The sequence below is a fragment of the Protomyctophum bolini genome, assembly GCF_963924005.1.
Source record: "Protomyctophum bolini genome assembly, chromosome: 24".
NCBI lineage: Eukaryota > Metazoa > Chordata > Actinopteri > Myctophiformes > Myctophidae > Protomyctophum > Protomyctophum bolini.
In genome coordinates this window covers 18,561,572-18,573,921 of record NC_137885.1, presented here as the reverse complement: position 1 = coordinate 18,573,921, position 12,350 = coordinate 18,561,572, and the positions used below count along the sequence as shown (strand labels likewise).

The following is a 12,350-nucleotide window of genomic DNA, read 5'->3' as shown; positions in this document are numbered from 1 at the left end:
GCCTTACTGCTCAGCGATGTCTGACATGAGTGGATGTGTCGGTGTAGTGGAGGTCAGGTCAGTAGCAGTGACAGCTGTGACGACCCCTCCTGTGTGTTGGTTGGTTTTACAGTAGCAGGGGTGGAAAAGGTACTCAACATTTTTACTAAAAAAGTATCAATACTGCAATATAGTAAAAGTCAAAGTACTCATTGTGCAGAAATGTATCATTTAAAGTTTTCAAATGTAGGCTATATAAATCTTTTGAAAATAGCAGAGAAGCTCAGTCACAATGAGCTTGTACCTCTGCCATTTTTAAATGGCCGAAATGTACATAGGGCTGAAAGTGGTTAATGTACGTTTTGTAGTAATCTAAATCTACAAAGTAACTAATGTTTTCAAACATATATAGTGGAGTAAAAGTACAAATACCTCAAAATGGTATACTTAAGTACAGTTTAGTAGGTCTACTTAAGTAATTGTACTTGGTTACTTTCCACCACTGCGTGGTCGGGTACAATAATGAAAAGCGAGTGTGGGTGTCACCCTGCAGTACGGTATATATGCTGCCAGTGATATTGAAGGTGTCAGTCTCACCGCTAGGCTAAGTTGACCTTGGCTCGAGTGTGCTCCTGCAATATACTGATAGCAGCTCTAGCTTTTCAGGAATACAGTACCACATTCCATCACCCAAACTACGTATGAGAGGTTCCAGCTATTGCTGGATCATTAGTTGCAATTTTCCTATGCCGGCCCGTGTTCAGCCCACAGCAATGCACAAATCATGCCGTTATGCATCTTATAAAAGTAAGAGTGAAATTGCCCGTAAGTACTTGCTGAAATCTCATTTTCAATGTCAACTGTTACTCTGGCACACTCAATGTACTCGAGGGCCACTCGTCAATGCCTACCAAGAACCATTATAGCAACTGTATTTTCTACTGAAATACAACACAACTTCAAGGCGTAATTTTGTAATATATATTCAAATCAATCATGAGTTGGTTTCATTCATCATACAAAGTATGAAACAATTAGATACATTACATCAAATCAAGTCAAATCAACATTGTTAACCTTATATCTGATGTTAGCGGTCGTCTGTGCTCGTCCATGGCTGTTCACGCTGTGAACTTTGTTGGTATAGCTGCCAGTTCGGGAGCCATTTATATGCGTGATTCTGTAGAAGGCAAGCTGTCTATAAATGTTGATTGTTGTGTGAAGCAGCGTCAATAGGTGTCAAGAACATTATTTTACTCTACTACATTATCGGACACCTGAGTCATTACTGAAATAAAATAAGAATATAATTGCAAGTCACAAAGTTTGATCCACACTGTTCATATTCACTACAGGCACTCTCATTGATTGATTGATTGATTGACAGTAATGGATACATTTCAATAATTCAATACAAAAACTGTTACTGTGGACGACACCATGATAAAGCATTACACTTTATTCAATTCATCAGAACATTTAGAGACAAATGGCAGTTATTACAATGTTTCTTTGCTTGTTTCTTTGGGTTTTTAGGTTGCCCAGCTGAGCTTGGAGATCATCAAGACAGGTCATTGTATGCTGATGTATAAAATAGGTTTAAAGTGTTTAAACTGATTTTGATTTGATAAGAAATGTTGCTGCGGGGATCCCCTGGAACCCCCTCAAGGACCCCTGAGGGTTCCCGAACCCCATTTGAGAACCGGTACACCCAGAAACGCCACTGCTGAGAACCATTAAAAACAAAGGTCTTCCATGCCAATGAATGACCTGATTTTAACATACCACGATGCGAGCTGGGTTTCCCTTTAATGTCAATGCCAACAATTGACATTAAAGGTCCCTGCACACTGCTGCGTTTTTTTGATTTTTAGCTGCGTTTTTCCGTCGGTTTCCCGAAAAACACGTCCAGTGTGCAACCACCTTAACACTCTAATAAAGACACTGCCTGGCAGGTATCCAAACCTTGTTAAAACAGTACCAAACAGTGGCTTGCACAAGTAATAAAGTGAAATAAAGTACAAAGGGTTGAGGAAACCGCAACATGCCTATTTCAAAACCACTTTAAAACCACAAACGTTACTATAAAAAAATGTGAAGGTCAAACCACTCTCCCTATTTAAAAACAGAGCTTTAAAAAGAGTGTTTTTTTCTTCATCGTGTACTGGACTAGTATGCATTTAGTATTTATGGTAATATTATTGACCACTCATTTTGTATGTCTGTGGCAAACATTTTGTTTGTGTAAAATGTCCATCGCCAGCAAGTTGATGACCACGTGACGTGAAGTCCTGGATCCACGCGGAAGTTACACCGTCTTGTACACCGTCTAGAACTGGGGGTAAGCTTAAGCCTTAAAGGGACACGTCATCCTTTTTGCAAAAAGGATATATGTTAATGACGTTTAGAAGATTTAGAACACTTTCCTGGGGGTCTTTATGTGTGTAATATGTGGTTTTAGATTTTAGCAGTGAGCCCAGTGACTCTGGGCTGCACTTCCTTCCTGGACTACAATACCCATTTATTTTTAATAATTATTTTGGAGAGGCCGGAGGAGACTAAAACATCAAAAATAATTATTACAAATATTAATTAAATAACAATACACGCCCCCTACCGTATTAGAAGGACAATTTTGGTTAACAGAAAAAAGGACGGGTGTTTTAGATGAATCTATGATGGTTAAAATGGAGGTTTAAGTTAGTTGTACAGGAAGGGGGCGGGCAGCTAAAATGAATATCAAATATCCATTTACTGAATCAAGTAATGTAAAAACTGTCTGGGGTACAGTAATTCAATAAGAGCATGAATAACCCTTTCCAGGTCATTTTGGGAGAGGTAGTGTTTGACCTTCCGAAGGTGGAAAAAGCTAAAAAAGAAACGAGCTAACCTGTTGTGAGAGAACATGACACCGTGTGTCACCATTGTGTACACACGTGTGCACTCGCGAATCCTGTATAGCCGTTGTGGAGTAGAACGGGTTGGACAAGCATGGCCAGGGACACTCGCACTCTCCCCCGGGGCAGGAGGAAATGTTGTGACTTACAGGGTCTGGACATTGTGCCTCACGATAATGTGATCATAGTCCTGTTCGTTTGTTCTCATTGACTGTTATGTGCCGTTGTTGTGTGTTGTTATTTAATCAAACGGAATTCGATGATTTTGGTTTTAGGACGCGATACGGTGTCGGTGAGACACTGTAATCTTGTGCTTGTTTTTAGGCCCTGTAGTGGCCTGCCCTCTTGTATATTGAGTTGGCTGATTGTGTACATTTTCTTTTACTATTTTCTATATTTAGCCTACTATTTCACATGGCATTTATCCTGTATCAACCGTACCATATGAATGTAAACATAGCTTTCAAGGTGATGACAGTTGGCACCTGTATTCAATTGCGCTTGATTGTATCATATCAGCATATACCGTAATGCACAGAATATAAGACGCCTCTGATTATAAGACGACCCCCATTTTCCAAGACTCATTTGTGGAAAAGGAACATTGAATGTCAAATAGTCTAGTCCCCGATTATAATACGACCCTGTTTTATAGGATATTTCCATTGAAAATAAAACAAACTTACTCTTATATTCAGGACAATAGGGTACATCACTTCCTGTTAGCTTGTCACAACGCTGAGGAAGGCCCAACAGGGAGAAACGTGTCAGTTATCCATCAGCGGTAAATAAACCATGTGAAAAGGACATTTCTTGTGTGCTGGCTATTCCTTTATTCCTATTTGCATAGCGGAGGACAGTTTTGGTGGTGCTTGTTTTATTTTTCTTGCCTCTTATTCTTCTAATTACCTCTTATCTATCTAATTTCAAAAGGGGTGTGTGTGTGTGTGTGTGTGCGTGCGTGCGTAGCCTATGTGTCATGCATGCAGGTACAAAAATATATGTTCTAATCTAAATGCTGCAGGGTATCAGCTACTGCCTCTGGGTCCCTTCTAGCAGAATAGATTTGAAAATAAATACAGTAGGCCCTATATTCCTTAATAAACCGTTTAAACACTGGAGGATCTTTGTTTTTATTGAAGGGATTTGTGGCTTTTGTGCGGACCTTTGCTTCTGTTGATTCATTCTGTTTATCTAGGGGATTTTAGGAGTCTTGCTGTATGTTTATTTATGTGTATTGTTTGCTGTATGTGGAATGTGTTTGTCTTTTATGGCTGCAGCATGGGTGAAAGCCCAAGCCAACTGTTCTGACTTTTGAATATTTGTATAGACATTATCATACCTTTTTTGTGTTTTAGAATGAAACATAATAAAAGCAGGCAAATGGTACAGTTTGTAATGCATATTGTGGACAGTGTGAAGGCATCCTTTATGTGCTACAATGCAATCCTTCTTTTTTACTAACTTTGGTACTGTACGGTCTCCCCTGGCCCGTAATGACAGCTCTTCGTTTCCCATTTGAACATGCATCTGTTTTCAAACTGCACAAGACCCCCGGCCCAAACGCAGAAATTCATGAAAGCATAAAAGTTTCATGTGGTGCGGTGGCGGTGCCATGTCGCCATTATTTCAGCCCGGATGAAAAATAGGATGGCTGGCTATGAACACAGGAGACTAAAACAAACACGCACATAAGATTGATGGAAGACGCCTGTGTCCACAGGGGAAAATTGGAGAAAGAATGCACAGTCATTGGATATTCGAATAGTGTGTGTTTGTGAGCTAAACTTGCTAATTGCTATACGTACGTGTGTGTGTGTGTGTGTGTGTGTGTCTCTCTGTACACAGAGATACAATGTATACTGTATAGACACCTCATTCTATGGCATACATGGGCAACTGGCGGCCCGAGGACCACATGCTGCCCCTACCTTCAATGAATGTGGCCCGCAGGTTAATATCCGAATACTGCATTATTATTTCAGCTGTTACAATTCCAAACATGCAGACATGACCCGCTTTAATTACTTCAGTCTATATTAGTAGCTGAATGACTTTTGCTGAATGTTAATGTCTTTTTTATGGCCAATGTAATTTGCATTTAAGTTCATAAAGTTAACATAAGTAGGCCTAACCTATAACTAAATGTATTTGAAATGTGAGGATTGTCAGGATTCCAATTAAACAATAGCAACAAAAAATGAAATCAGGATTTCAATTCCAGATATAGCAAAAATAGCAGTACAGTACAGTACAGTACAGTACAGTACAGGTCTGATTTTTTTTATGTGGATTCTGTTGTACTGTACCATTTTCATTTTGTGCTCTTCTAGGTACGTAGCGGATGCTCTCCCTGACTCCGGAGCTGATCATGTTGGAAGTGTAACCGAGGAAGATGGTACAATCTGTCTGGCAGGGAGGACTGCATGGACTTCTGATTGTGTCATTTCACTTCTTTCCACTAACTCCATCGGCTCCAGAACCGCCACAAAAGGCTCTGGTCAGGCTCTGCCAGTGGACCTAATGAGCCTAAGAAACCACACCTTTGCAATTTCCAGGCTCTGCCAGAGCCAATTGATTGCCATGGTAACCCCAGCCCTATTTCCCACACCTGCTATTTGATTCCCTAGTCAGTCCACTTTTCACAGTCAGTTTGCACTCTTCAGACATTCTCCACACATTCTCCACAGACGTTTACCACTGCACAAGGACTTACAGACAGACAGATGGTTAAAACTGGTACTATGGATATAACGGGTATTGCATATGGATGATTTTCATCGTTCCCAAGTCGGCAGGGTCTAGTATTATATAATGATACTCCAATGTATACTGTAAGGCAGTAGTTCACAAGCTTTTCAGGTTGAGACCCAAAAGAGAGATTAGGCGTTTGCCCGAGACCCAAACTAGTGAAAATAGCAGATCTACAAGCGTGCAAGCTTGTCGATTTTCACTACTTCTTAATTATTATAAATTGTATTTCAAATTTATAAGATTTCTTTGTTTGTTTTAAAAATAATTTTATATAAAATAATTTTCTTATGAAATATATATATATATATATATATATATATATTTTAATGTAGGAAAAGTTGTGACCCACAAATGGGTCTCGGGACCCACTTTTTAGGAAACAGTGCTGTAAAATACTACTTTCTTCAACCACATAGAAGGTGATAATGGCTGAGAAGGAGTCATTTATTAACAAATAGGCCTACCCACTAGTAAAATGTAATTCCAAACAATAATGGTGTGTCAATCCCTTGATGCTATACAGTACGTCGAGGAATGTCTTTATAGCCTGATAAAGTTCTGCTTGTAAGCTTGATGATCCTCTAGTCTACTCCCAAATGTTTTATTTGACAATAAAACAGACCACAGGTCCACTGTGGGCATTCTTGAAAGTCGGCAGCATTTTTATTGGAAGATTGTAATAAGAAAGATTAGAAACAGCATCAGTAAAATAAGTAATGCCACTTGCTCCATGCCATGCCATGAACACATTTTTATCCAACATGGATTTTCATCAGGTCAAAATTAAATATTGGAACCACACCCTGATTTATTCATCGTGCACACCAATAGACTGACAAGCTCTGTGATGATGGGTGTGCTTAACCAATCCAAACAAGGTGTTTGTGGATCTGCAGTTTTATTTACTGTACTTACTTTTGCAGAATGTTCATTGTTCACCTACAGTATATATTGGCATGTCCTGACATGACACATGGGTGTCATGGGTTTAAATGATTTCGGCATCAACCAAGTGTGTAGGTGTGTTATGCCAGCATTCTCACCATTTTGTTGATCTCCTCGATGGCCAAACCCACATTAGTAGCCTGGAAGCCTGTGGTCAGGAAGGAGCGGAGCAGAGCCCGGTGGTCCACTCCCTGGTTGAAGTCGTATCCACGTACCTCCTCGTACCCGTCAAGCTTTGGCCGACTGAAAGGCCTGTAACAAGGCTCATGCCTAAAAGCCGACTTCGATATGCCGTTTTCTGCCATTTTCATTGGAATATCAAAATACTTCTGCAGACAGGACAACATAATAATACTAAACAGTGTGTTCATTGTGTATAAAACCATTTGTCAAAATTATAACGTGGAAAGATCAAGAATGTATATCAGCACTTCTATTCAAGAGGTGGCACTTCTATGGGAAGTTTGTAACACCAGTCACTTATTTTCAGAATATTAACTTATTATATATTTGATATGTCAATGCATAAGATACATTCACATTCACAACAAGCAAATAGCGGCTAGTGGCTATCAGTTACAGTAGTTGTTATCTGCATTGGTCATTCTGCCATTCCCTTCAGTGTGTGTTAATACAATTCACTTAAAAAAGACAAACTTACTTGTAGAAGTTGTCCTTGACTTTCACACGGCGAGCCGCCACAACTTTGCCTACTGTAGTACCATCTCCACTGCTAAATATTTATATACGGTAATTACACTTTGCTGTACAGAATTTTGTAGGAATGTGGTCATCTAGCCCAGAGCTACACGGGAGAAAACACCCTTCTACCTGTTACACTTGTTTATGTTGTGGGGCACCAATCAGGTTCCAGTTGCAAATATGGCTCAGGTTTATCACCAGAGGCATTCTTTTAATTTGCCCGTTGGAAATGTAGGAAAGGTTCCAGGCCAATATCTATGTAGTGATACTGATAACAGTTTATTGAGAGACCTTAACTTAAATCTGATAGATTCATAGACTTAAAATCTGACAAATTGAGCTCTGATATTTCGTCAGGGCCAGGGGTGCTGCTACCGCTATGATGGCTGTAGGTGTCCTGTGCAGACAAGCGACAGCCCTCCTGCAAGTAGTTCTGGAGTTTCCCGGCGGCAGCCAGTAAGAGACCGAAGTAGGGAGGCGATGGTTTGATGGGACGAGAGGTGAACTCAGGATGGTACTGAACCCCCACAAAATATGGATGATCATCCAACTCTATCACCTCCATTCTTTCCCCCTCAATATCTTGACCTACAAAACGAAGGCCCTTCTCTTCAAAGTGACCCTTCAGCCCTGAGTTGACCTCAAAGCGATGTCTGTGTCTTTCATCGACATATTCTGCATCACCGTAAAGCTTACGTAATACACTGTTTTTCGTCTTAAAGAGGGTCCGTCTCTTTCCAAGCCTCATGGTCCCACCCATCTGTCCGGAGGTGTGCTCTGGCATATCAATCACCACTGGATGTTTTGATTTTGGGTCAAACTCGGTGGAATTGGCATCTTCCCATCCCAACACGTTGCGGGCAAATTCACAGACGGCTAATTGCATTCCGAGGCACACCCCTAGGAAGGGTTTCTTCTGTTCCCTGGCCCAATTGATGGCTTGGATCTTCCCTTCAGTCCCTCGGACACCGAATCCTCCGGGAACCAGGATACCGTCAGCACTGCACAGTTTCTGCCAGGCCTCGTGGTACTTCACTGGCTCCTCCTGCCGCATGGCTGGCTCCAGATCAGCCGAGTCTACACACCTTACCTCCAACTTGTGGCTGATGGCTAGCGCCGAGTGCGCCAATGCCTTGATCACAGAAGCATAGGAGTCCGAGAACTTTGTATACTTTCCAACCAGTGCTATAGAGCAGTGTTCCAGGAGTCCTTCTGACCTGTCGGACATCTCCTTCCATTGGGTCAGCATCTTCCTCGGGTGTGTCTCGATGGGCATGCTCAGCCGCCGGCTCAAATATCCCACAACGCCCTGGTCCTCCAGGAGGAGAGGAACTCTGTAAATGGAGGAGACGTCGGGCACACAGATGACTTGTTCAGGTTCTACGTGGCAGAACATTGAGATCTTCTCTTTGACATAATTCTCCAGTGCAGTGGTGCAGCGACACACAATCAGATCGGGAGACAACCCAAGTCCTCTCAGTTCCCTGACACTGTTCTGTGTGGGTTTGGTCTTCTGTTCTCCTGTTGCACTGGGCTGCGGTACGAGGCTGACGTGGATGTTACAGAAGTTCTCCCTCTTCACCTTGAACTGGAACTGCCGGAATGCCTCGATGAAAGGCATGCTCTCGATGTCTCCGACGGTGCCCCCTAGCTCTATGACACACACCTGTGGTTCGACGTTGTCGTCGTCGACGGGTACTCTGGCCTGCTTCATCACCCACTCCTGAATGGCATCTGTAATATGTGGCACCACCTGTACGGTCTTGCCCAGATAGTCTCCCCTCCTCTCCTTGTTGATGACGGACTGGTAGATCTTTCCGGTGGTCATATTGTTGTCTCTGGTCAGTCGGATGTCCAGGAAGCGCTCGTAGTTTCCCAGGTCCAGGTCGACCTCGCCCCCGTCGTCTAACACAAACACCTCGCCGTGCTCGTAGGGGGAGAACGTTCCCGCGTCTATGTTGATGTAAGGGTCGACCTTGACTGCGGTCACGTGCAAACCACATGACTTGAGAATGGTCCCCACGCTGCTCGCTATGATGCCTTTACCGATGCCAGATATGACCCCTCCAGTGACCAGGATGTACTTCATGATCATACAGTACAACCCTAAGCCTTAATCTATGTGAAACCTTTCCTAAAGTCGCACTGGTTATACTGTATGAACAGATGTGATGTCATATGGCATCAGCTATATGACGTCAACAAAGGACCAGAGGTAAGTATGGTGGGATCGAGGAATCTGTACAGCCGTCCCCAGATTGGGGGTAAATTTGTAATTATTCCCGGGCCATTTGGCCTCTGGGCTGTGAAACGTCATGTGGTTCAACCAATAGGAAAACAGTGGAGGGGGCTGTGACGACATGTGTGTCAATACATCATCATCATCATCGAGTAGAGGGCTGCTCGAGCCCACACTGTTTCTAGTTATTAATTACTAGGCCAGTGCCCAAGAATGATGCAATTTGGAGATCCAGGCCCCACCCGGCTATGCAATACCCGTTGTACCCGTGTCAATATATGGAGATTTCTGATCTCCTGTGTCCATTTATTCCTATATATGAAGTTCTGTGTCCCGTTGTACCCGTGTCAGAGTACCCGTTCCAGAGTGAGATATGTAACGCACATCCTCCTTTGGTGCTGAGCCAAAACTGTATAGACAGTCAACATAAAAAGAAGAAGGGGCTCGCAACTCACTTTAAGATGCTCCAAACTTTTATTCAGTGTGTGGGGCGGTGCGACAAACGGTTCTCGAGTTACGTGCATTACAGACGTGCATTTATAGATCCTACTACTGTATACTGTACATCCCGGTCCGTCCACCCTGGACGACATCATAGCAACATCATGCCTACATCATAGCAGAAGTGTATAAAGGTACAGACAGCAGAAGTCTTAAATGATTTTGAAGAAATCAATAAGTAGTTTAATCATAAGTTTGTCTTAGAGATTTTTAGTGAAGGTATTTCTCAAGGGAAGCTGTGCAGACAAGATTAAGATGAGGCTATTGTACTTGTTGCTTCTGCTGGTGGCCAGCACTGTGTTTGCTGCCAGCAATGACAAGGATAATTTTGGGACGGTGGTTGGAATTGATTTGGGGACCACCTACTCATGTGTCGGAGTTTTCAAAAACGGCCGTGTTGAGATCATCGCCAATGACCAGGGAAATCGCATCACCTCATCCTACGTGGCCTTCACGGCTGAGGGCGAGCGCTTGATTGGTGACGCTGCCAAGAACCAGATGACCTCCAACCCTGAGAACACGATCTTTGACGCAAAGAGGTTCATCGGCCTCTCCTGGAGTGATCCCTCTGTGCAGAAGGACACCAAGTACCTGCCCTTTGAGGTTCTTGAGAAGAAGACCAAGCCCCATTTTCAGGTGGAAATCAGCAGTGGCCAAAAGAAGACCTTTACTCCAGAGGAAATCTCTGCGATGGTGCTGACTAAGATGAAGGAGACCGCAGAGGCTTACCTGGGAAAGAAGGTCACACATGCCGTGGTCACCGTACCTGCCTATTTCAATGACGCACAGCGCCAGGCCACAAAGGACGCCGGCGTCATTGCCGGACTGAATGTCATAAGGATCATTAACGAGCCGACCGCCGCCGCCATCGCCTACGGTCTCGACAAGAAGGACGGAGAGAAGAACATCATAGTGTTCGACCTCGGTGGCGGCACCTTTGACGTTTCCCTCCTCACCATCGATAACGGTGTGTTCGAAGTAGTCGCCACCAGCGGTGACACTCACCTGGGAGGTGAAGACTTTGACCAGGCCGTCATGGAGCACTTCATCAAGCTCTACAAGAAGAAGACCGGCAAGGACGTGAGCAAGGACAACCGTGCCGTCCAAAAGCTGCGTCGCGAGGTCGAGAGGGCCAAGAGGACCCTGTCCTCCCAGCACCAAGCCCGTGTGGAGATTGAGTCCTTCTTTGATGGCGGGGACTTCTCCGAGACCCTAACCCGTGCCAAGTTTGAGGAGCTCAACATGGACCTGTTCCGTTCCACAATGAAGCCTGTTCAAAAAGTGTTGAAAGACGCTAAGATGGAGAAGTCTGACATCGATGAGATTGTCTTGGTTGGAGGCTCCACCAGAATCCCTAAAATCCAGCAGCTGGTGAAGGAGTTCTTCAACGGAAAAGAGCCTTCCAGAGGCATCAACCCCGACGAGGCTGTGGCTTACGGAGCTGCCGTGCAAGCTGGAGTGCTGTCTGGAGAGGAGGACACCGGCGACGTGGTTCTTCTTGATGTTTGCCCCCTGACTCTCGGCATCGAGACCGTCGGAGGAGTAATGACCAAGCTGATCCCCAGGAACACTGTGGTGCCCACAAAGAAATCACAGACCTTCTCTACCGCCTCTCACAATCAGGCCGTTGTCACGGTCAACGTCTACGAGGGCGAACGTTCCCTGACCAAGGACAACCATTTGCTGGGCAGCTTTGGTCTGACCAACATCCCTCCTGCACCGCGCGGCGTCCCCCAGATCGAGGTCACCTTCGAGATAGACGTCAATGGCATCCTGCGTGTCTCGGCGGAGGACAAGGCTACGGGCAACAAGAACAAGATCACCATCACCAATGAGCAGAACCGCCTGACGCCCGAGGACATCAAGCGCATGGTGGACGAGGCAGAGCAGTTTGCCGACGAGGACCTGAAGCTGAAGGAGCGCATCGACGCCCGCAACGACCTGGAGGGTTATGCCTACACCCTGAGCGCCCAGATCGGCGACAAGGAGAAGCTCGGTGGCAAGTTGTCAGATGAGGAGAAGGAAGTCATCGAGAAAGCCGTGGCGGATAAAATCAAGTGGATGGAATCTCACCCGGACGCCGGCCTGGATGACTTCCAGGCCAAGAAGAAGGAACTGGAAGAAGTGGTGCAGCCCATTGTTCAAAAGCTTTATGACGGAGCAGCTGGCGCCCAACCTGACAGTGGAGAGGGCGAGGAGGAAAATAAGTCACTATAATTATAAAATGGATGAGTTTTAAGCATTAGTGGCACTGTAAATAATGAGGGTTTGATTTGTTGGCGGCCTTCTCTTAACCACTTAAGTAATCCCTATTGATATAAAAATAGTGAGAA

The 12,350-nt window shown here is 44.2% G+C and overlaps 2 protein-coding genes across 2 annotated transcripts in view; one reads left to right on the top strand and one right to left on the bottom strand.

Moving 5' to 3' along the window:
* Window positions 1-9,372, bottom strand: part of LOC308311802 (CTP synthase 1-like) — a gene marked incomplete at both ends in the record, with an annotated part of 44,171 nt that extends 34,799 nt beyond the window's left edge. Inside the window, 2 exons of the mRNA XM_080758579.1 lie at window positions 6,674-6,818; window positions 7,610-9,372. Coding sequence (XP_080614705.1) covers window positions 6,674-6,818; window positions 7,610-9,372 — 1,908 coding nt within the window. The remainder of the gene's footprint in view (window positions 1-6,673; window positions 6,819-7,609) is intronic.
* A 900-nt stretch (window positions 9,373-10,272) lies between these two features.
* LOC308311801 (endoplasmic reticulum chaperone BiP-like) lies at window positions 10,273-12,234 on the top strand (the record flags this gene model as incomplete). Its single annotated transcript, XM_080758578.1, has 1 exon — window positions 10,273-12,234. The coding sequence occupies one exon, from the start codon at window positions 10,273-10,275 to the stop codon at window positions 12,232-12,234; it is 1,962 nt and encodes a 653-aa protein (XP_080614704.1).
* Window positions 12,235-12,350: the final 116 nt, after the last annotated feature.